Below are 8292 nucleotides of genomic sequence, written 5' to 3' on the forward strand. Positions count from 1 at the left end.
TTGTTTTTTTTCAGGTATTTGAGTTTGAGTTCCCTGATCTCTGCAGATGATTTTCTGATCCACTTTCCCTCCAGACAATGGATTCCAGCTTTTGTAGTAACTTAAGAAAAATATATATCATGAGACAGGGTCTTGGCTATGTTGTTCAGGCTAGTCTTGAACTCCTGGGCTCAAGCGATCTTCCTGCCTCGACCTCCCAAAGTGCTGGGATTATAGGCACGAGCCACCTTGCCTGGCCAATTCCAACTTTTGTGAGTCTTTTGCCTTGGATGTGGTTAAGGCTCAGCTCCTGCTTTTGTTCCATCTCACTATTACCCAACTTTAGGTGGTGGAAAGGGTGTGTATTTTTAAAAAATCTTACGTCGTGCGTCTTCCTTCCTTCCTTCCTAGAGGTCCTGGAGAGGTGATGAGATGGGGCAAAGTGAGCTTCTACAGAACTTTCCCCACAGCATCCTCCAGTGACTGTGTCTCTTTCTAGAGACCCCCCTCCTCTACCTCAACTTCCTAACCCCCTGTGGTCTTATACAAACCTCTTGGTCCACGGAGGATAGTAAAAACCTGAGAACTGAAATGTATCCAAGTTCTCACCACGTAGTAATTCATACACTCCTTCTTCTACCTATGGATTCCCCTTTTCACTCACCCCCTACGTCATCCATCCACTTACTCACTCATCAGCCATTCACCAGGCCGGCAGGGCAAGGTGGCTCATGCCTGTAATTCCAGCACTTTGAGAGGCTGAGGTGGGTGGGTCATCTGAGGTCAGGAGTTTGAGACTAGCCTGGCCAATATGGTGAAACCCCGTCTCTACTAAAAAAACAAAAAAATTAGCCTGTAATCCCAGCTACCGGGGAGGCTGAGGCGGGAGAATCGCTTGAACCCGGAAGGCAGAGGTTGCAGTGCACTGAGATTGCAGCATTGGCACTCCAGCCTGGGCAACAAGAGTGAAACTCTGTCTCAACAAACAAACAAACAAACAAACAAACAAACAAACAAACAAGAAACAGCCTTTCACCTACAACATGCCAGGTACTGTGTTATGTTCATGCTTGGAGAAGAAGAAAAGCAAACAATCAGCTGCAGCAGAATTCACTTTATTTCCTTGGGCAAAACATTGACCTTGTTGGGCCTTTGTTTCCTACAGATTTAATGACTTGTTTAGAGATATTTTTGTCCTGGGTTTCTTCCATCCTGTGACCATCCTCAACCTTCTAAAGCATCCTGTGCCATCTGCAAACTGCAAACTGCAGTCTACACTAGTGTAGGGGGATTTCTCTAGAAACCACAGAAGTTCTCAAGGGAGGGTCAAAGCCAAGGGGTAGCGAAAGATGAAGCCAGAGGCGAAGTAGGAGAAGACCCTCCTGTGACACCTGGTCTGGGTGGGGACTAGGGGTGCAGGAAGGGAGCCAGGGGGCCAGACCTGCCTGCCAGGAGGGTCTGCCAGATGCCCTGACGATCCTGCGAAATCTTACACCCTCTTTGCTCCCTACCAGCCCTGGCTCCAGCTCAGGCTGGATTGCAATCTGCATAATGTGTCCCATTTAGATTGGATGGGAGGGGGTGAGAACAGGAGGGCAGAGAGCACTGAGGAGGGAGTGCCCTGAAGGGCAGGCAGGAAGTGGTGGCCAGAGGAAAGTGGAGGGATAGAGGCTGGGGTGAAGGTGGGTGGCAACCAGAAGGGGAAGGCGGGGCCAGGAGAGCAGACTTGCAAAACCACAGATAATGTTCAGCCCAGCACAGTAGGGGTCAATTTGATCCACTTGCTCAGTGACAAAAAGAAAAAAAAAGTGGGCTGTCACTTAAAGATTTTGACTCACAAGAGAGGGGCTGGTCTGGAGGTGGGAGGAGGGAGTGACGAGTCAAGGAGGAGACAGGGACGCAGGAGGGTGCAAGGAAGTGTCTTAACTGAGACGGGGGCAAGGCAGGAGAGGGTGGAGGAAATTCTGCAGGAGACAGGCTTCCTCCAGGGTCTGCAGAACCCAGAGGCAGCTCCTCCTGAGTGCTGGGAAGGACTCTGGGCATCTTCAGCCCTTCTTAACCTCTGAGGTTCAAGCCAGAAATTCAGGCTGCTTGCAGAGTGGGTGACAGAGCCACTGAGCTGGTGTCCCCGGGACCCCCTGCCCGTCTTCTCTCCACTCCCCAGCATGGAGGAAGGTGGTGATTTTGACAACTACTATGGGGCAGACAACCAGTCTGAGTGTGAGTACACAGACTGGAAATCCTCGGGGGCCCTCATCCCTGCCATCTACATGTTGGTCTTCCTCCTGGGCACCGCGGGCAACGGTCTGGTGCTCTGGACTGTGTTTTGGAGCAACCGGGAGAAGAGGCGCTCAGCTGATATCTTCATCGCTAGCCTGGCAGTGGCTGACCTGACCTTCGTGGTGACGCTGCCCCTGTGGGCTACCTACACGTACCGGGACTATGACTGGCCCTTTGGGACCTTCTCCTGCAAGCTCAGCAGCTACCTCATCTTTGTCAACATGTACGCCAGCGTCTTCTGCCTTACCGGCCTCAGCTTCGACCGATACCTGGCCATCGTGAGGCCAGTGGCCAACGCTCGGCTGAGGCTGCGGGTCAGCGGGGCCGTGGCCACGGCGGTCCTATGGGTGCTGGCCGCCCTCCTGGCCATGCCCGTCATGGTGTTCCGCACCACCGGGGACCTGGAGAACACCACCAAGGTGCAGTGCTACATGGACTACTCCATGGTGGCCACTGTGAGCTCGGAGTGGGCCTGGGAGGTGGGCCTGGGGGTCTCGTCCACCACCGTGGGCTTCGTGGTGCCCTTCACCGTCATGCTGACCTGTTACTTCTTCATCGCCCAAACCATCGCTGGCCACTTCCGCAAGGAGCGCATCGAGGGCCTGCGGAAACGGCGCCGGCTGCTCAGCATCATCGTGGTGCTGGTGGTGACCTTTGCCCTGTGCTGGATGCCCTACCACCTGGTGAAGACGCTGTACATGCTGGGCAGCCTGCTGCACTGGCCCTGTGACTTTGACCTCTTCCTCATGAACGTCTTCCCCTACTGCACCTGCATCAGCTACGTCAACAGCTGCCTCAACCCCTTCCTCTATGCCTTCTTCGATCCCCGTTTCCGCCAGGCCTGCACCTCCATGCTCTGCTGTGGCCAGAGCAGGTGTGCGGGCACCTCCCACAGCAGCAGTGGGGAGAAGTCAGCCAGCTACTCTTCAGGGCACAGCCAGGGGCCTGGCCCCAACATGGGCAAGGGTGGAGAACAGATGCACGAGAAATCCATCCCCTACAGCCAGGAGACCCTTGTGGTTGACTAGGGCTGGGAGCGGAGAGAAGCCTGGTGCCCTGGCCCTCCCCAGCCTTTGCCCTTGCTTTCTGAAAATCAGGTAGTGTGGCTACTCCTTCTCCTATGCACATCCTTTAACTGCCCCCTGACTCCTGCCCTGCCCTGTCCTCCTCTACTGCTTTATTCTTTCTCAGAGGTTTGTGGTTTAGGGGAAAGAGACTGGGCACTATGGACCTGACCTTGCACAAGCCATTTAATCTCACTCAGCCTCAGTTTCTCCATTGGTATGAAATGGGGGAAAGTCATATTGATCTTAAAATGTTGAAGCCTCAGTCTGGACTCAATAAAAGCTTGTTTCCCTCCGCTGCTTTCTTAGATCTGCAACTGTCTTTTCTCCCTCCTTTCCTTGTAGTTTTTCCCCCACCACTCTCTGCAGCTGTCGCTCCTCATCCCTGCCTTCTGGCACCAATCCCCTCCTATAGCTCGTCCCCCCTCCCTCCATCCCTCCTTCTCCCCTGTCTACTTCCTTGTTCTGAAGGTCTATTAAGGGTTAAGGATCCCAAAGCTTGCAGAGACTGACCCTGTTTAAGCTCTCTATCCTGTTTTCTGAGTGTGAGGCAGGGAATGGGCTGGGGTGGGGGTGGGCTGTGTGTCAACAGGTAATTAGCACTCCAGCCCTTAGATATGGGAGCTCCAGAGCTTGCCCTAAAATTGGATCACTTCCTTGTCATTTTGGGCACTGGGGCTAGGGTGATTCCTGCAGTTCCCCCATGGCACCACATCACTGACTAGATATGCTTTCTCCAAATTGTCTGCAGACCCTTTCATCCTTCGTCTATTTTCTATGGGAATTGGAAGGCAGCAGGGCTGATGAATGAATGTACTCCTTGGTTTCATTATGTGAGTGGGGAGTTGGGAAGGAAAACTAGAGCGAGAAGATGGAGGGGTGTCTGCGTTTAGTCCAGACACTGCTTGGCTCGCTCCCCAAGTCCTTCTGTCTCTGACTTCCTGCAGAACTGTGAGCTGAAGATTTTCCTCGTCTCCCCATCTTACCCCATCGCACTGATTTCTTTCTTGGGCACTAGTACTACTTGGTGCCAAGAGTCATGTTGTTTGGGATGGAGATGCCTGCCTCGCCTCTGTGTGTTGTACTTACATGTCTATATGGACAAGCCTGGCATGAACAGCAGTGTGCCTGGATCATTTGGACGAACCTCCTCCCACCCCCCACTCCACTGCATCTCTGCTGTTCACACATTACCCTTGGCAGGGGGTGGTGGGGGGCAGGGATACACTGAGGCAAAGAAGAATGTAGAATAAAAATGAGTCCACCCCCCCCCCCCCACTGGATTTGGGGGCTCCAACGGCTGGTCCGTGCTTCAGGAGAGAAGTTAATGTTTGCACCAGGCTTCCTGTAGGGAGGTCCCTCCCCAAAGCAGCTGGCGCCAAGGCTTCGGGGCGTCCTACTGAGCTGCGTTCCCGCTCCTTCTTGGGCTCCATGAAGGAAGTAAGAGGCTGGTTGAGAGCTTCCCTTGGCCCCTTTCTGGTGCCTCCCAGCCTGGCTTCAAATTTATGAGCATTGCCCTCATCATCCTTTCTTATTCCAGGGTCAGTGGTCCTCTTCCTAAGGAGGTCTGCTTGCCATGGGCCAAAAGGCACTGGGTAGGTTTTTTTCTCTTCCTACCCTCAGGATTGGACCTCTTGGCTTCTACTGGATTGGGGATCTGGGAATAGAGACTGTGATGGGGCAGACGGCATGATGTCTACACTGCCAGAGAGACAATGAAGATGAAATTAATAGTGGGGCCTTTGTGAGCTAGAGGCAGGGAGTGTCTATTCCGGGTTTTGTTCTTGGAGGACTGTAAAAGTGAAGGACAAGACATGAGCGATGGAGATAAGAAAAGCCCAGCTTGATGTGAATGGACATCTTGACCCTCCCTGGAATGGCGCCAGCTCTGGGGGCAGAGTGAGGAGGAGAGGGGAAGGGCTCCTTACAGCATAGCCTCCCCATCTTAAGACAGCATCTTCCACAGAGTCACCTCCTCTGCCCAGAGCTGCCCTCAGAGCATCCAGTGAACACTGGAAGAGGCTTCTAGAAGGGAAGAAGTTGTCCCTCTGAGGCTCCTGTGGGTGACCTGCAGAGACTTCCTGCCTGGGACTCATCTGTGATCTGGGACAGAAGCAGAGGAGGCTGCCTGCTGTGATACCCCCTTACCTCCCCCAGTGCCTTCTTCAGAATGTCTGCACTGTCTTCTGACACTGTTAGTCACTGTGGTTCATCAAATAAAACTGTTTGTGCAACTGCTGTGTCCAAAGCCTCTTCTCATGAAAGTGTCTTGGGATAACCTCCAGCTTGCAAATGTTTCAGCATGGTGAGGGGGAAGCCGTCAAGAGAAGTGGGAGCTAAAAGGAGGGGGCGAAGTGAGGAGGGAGAGAGGATGGAGGAAATAGGCACCAGGAAAGGGAAAGGATGGGATTTAGGTGCAGAGAAGAAAAGGAAGAAAAGGAACAGGGTAGCAGCGAGTGTTGTGCTCTGAAAAGCCACGGAACAAAAGGACGCACATTTTGGAGGCCAGAGCATAGGTCTGGGGAAAAATACTAGCATTTCTTGCAATGGAGTTAGACCTATTATTCATCTATCTATCCATCCATCCATCCATCCACCCATCCATCCATCCATGCACCCATCCATCTACTCATTTATGCCTTTATTCATTTACAATCTCCTATTGATTGACTCACTTAGTATCACTTGAGTAGCCGCTGAGTTTAGACCAGAAGCTTGAATCCCTGTTCTCCAATCAGAATCGCTCTGGATGCTTTTGAAAATACCCAATTCCTGGGTGTCACCCCAGGCCTATGGAGTGAGACTCTCCTTGACTCACCCCAGATATTTACGATTACTAAAAACTCTTCAGATAATTTTTTGGGACAGCCAGGCTTAGGGAATCTCTATCCAGATAGATTCTGCCCAAATTAAAGTGGGCATAGGAGACCAGAGGGTCAGAACCAGAGCCAACTGGGCTTTGGTGGTCATCTATTTGGGGGAGGGAGGAAGGGGCTGCAATGATCCTGGGGTTGGCGTGGTGGTGGGGCTATTCAGTCCGGAGGTGTTTGTCATCTTCAGCAATGATCTCCCAGGTACTAATAATGTTTGCAGACAATGCAAGAAAAAATCACCATAGTAGAACTGATAGTAACAAGAGAGCTCGCATTTATGGAGTTTTGCCACTGTGCTAAGCATTTCCCAAGCATTATCTCATTTAATCCTTGCAGCCATCCTTTGAGAGGGGGCATTTTCACCTCATTTTGCTCATAAGGAAGCTGAGGCTCGGAGAGGTTAGTTAGACCTTTTGACCAAGGTCACAGACTAGTAGGTGGAAGAGCGGGGCTTGGAACCAGCTGAATCTGTCTGGCTCCCAAGCCTAAAGTTCACATTCTTGACCATGGTAAGGGGATGTTTCTCCCAAAGTACAAATGAGGCAGCACCAGGTGTCTGGGAAAGTGAAATCTTCTCTGTGAGATGCATGGCACACAGTGGAGAGTGAATGGGGATGGGGAGGGAAATGATGGAGAGTACCCTAAAGACAGACAGGCAGGGGAGGAGAAGGGAGAGGGAGAGAGAAAGAAGAGAGAGAGGCGAGATAATGAAGAGAAAGATAGAGACAAGGTGGGGGAGAGAAAGAGAGAGAGAAAGAGAGAGAGAGAGAGAGAGAAAGTGTGGGGAGAGAGAAACAGGCAGAGATAGTGAAAGAGAGAGATATAGAAGCAGGGATAGAGAAATTGGGAGAGAGAAAAGATAGAGGGAGAGGGAAGAGAGAGTGAATCAGGTAGACAGTGAAAGAGAAAGAGACAAAGGAGGGAGAGAGAGGAGAGACACGGAGAAAGAAGACAGAGAGAGATTGAGAAGAGAGAGAACCATAGGCAGAGATAGTGAAAGAGATAGAGACAGAGGCGGAGAGAGGAGAGAGAAATAGAGGCAAAGATAGTGTAAGAGACAGAGACAGAGGGAGAGAAGGAAAAGGGAGAGAGAGAAAGAGAGAGGAAAGAGAAACAGAGGCAGAAACAGTAAAAGAAAAAGAGACAGAAAGAGGGAGGGGGAGAGAAGAGAAAGGAGAGAGGGAGATTGAGAGAGAGGGAAGAGAGAGAAACAGGTGGAGAGAGTGAAAGAGAGAGAAAGAGAGAGACAGGGACAGAGACCGTGAAAGAGAAGCAGAATGAGGAGAGAGAAATAGAGACAGAGAGACAGAGAGGTGAGGACATAGGTGTGAAGGAGAAACGGGGAGGCAGGGAGGGAGACTGAAGGCAGGGAATCAGTGCCTGCTCTTCCTCTTCTGAAACACCCCAGGGAAAACCCTTTGGGAATTTACAATGGTAACAACAGGCTATTGGAGCTACTATTATTATTATTTTTACAGATGCTGTAAAAAAAACCTCAGCAAGTCTCCTGGGAAATCTGAGGTAAGCTATCCAAAACATGATACGGGTTTAGCCTTCCCTTGGCTGTGACAGCACTTACTAATTCACTGGTTCACACATGCCTTCATTTATTCACCCATTCATTCATCTGTTTGTTCCGCAAGTCCTTATTTATCACGTACGTGCCAAGCACTATGCCGGACGCAGGACCAAACGGTGAGCGGCCTCCAGCGGGCTCGCAGTGGGCTGGTGGAGGCAGACAGTGAAATGGGCGATTACAGCCCAGGGTGGTGAGTTCTAAGGGAATGTGTGAAGTGTTCGAGGGCCTGTCATGGGGACCATGGAATGAGTCAGGCAGGGTGTCAGGGGAGACTTTACAGCCACGGTGCCTGCCTGGAGCCTGCTCTGAAGCACGGAGTGTGAGCAGTTAGTGGGGAAAATGTTCTGGGCAGAGGAATTGCCCACGGAGAACACAGCCCCTCTGAGGAACCAGAAAGAACACTCATCCTTGTTTTTACTCACCCCCACCCCAACTCTGGGAGGTTGGCCAGTTAGAGGCACAGAGAAAATCTTGCCCAGTTCTCATGGCGTGGATGCCGAGAACACTGGGGGCTGGG

At 51.6% G+C, this 8292-nt stretch overlaps 1 protein-coding gene across 1 annotated transcript; it reads left to right on the forward strand.

The window, feature by feature from the left end:
• The first annotated feature begins 1700 nt into the window (after positions 1–1700).
• Positions 1701–5557, forward strand: APLNR (apelin receptor). The gene has a single exon (XM_030918756.1). The coding sequence runs from the start codon at positions 2145–2147 to the stop codon at positions 3285–3287; it is 1143 nt and encodes a 380-aa protein (XP_030774616.1). The 5' UTR covers positions 1701–2144; the 3' UTR covers positions 3288–5557.
• Positions 5558–8292: the final 2735 nt, after the last annotated feature.

Source organism: Rhinopithecus roxellana, chromosome 15 (assembly GCF_007565055.1).
Source record: "Rhinopithecus roxellana isolate Shanxi Qingling chromosome 15, ASM756505v1, whole genome shotgun sequence".
Classification (NCBI taxonomy): domain Eukaryota; kingdom Metazoa; phylum Chordata; class Mammalia; order Primates; family Cercopithecidae; genus Rhinopithecus; species Rhinopithecus roxellana.

Excerpts from the sequence above, each read along its gene's own strand:
- APLNR (XM_030918756.1), top strand. The coding sequence starts at position 2,145 with ATGGAGGAAGGTGGTGATTTTGACAACTACTATGGGGCAGACAACCAG.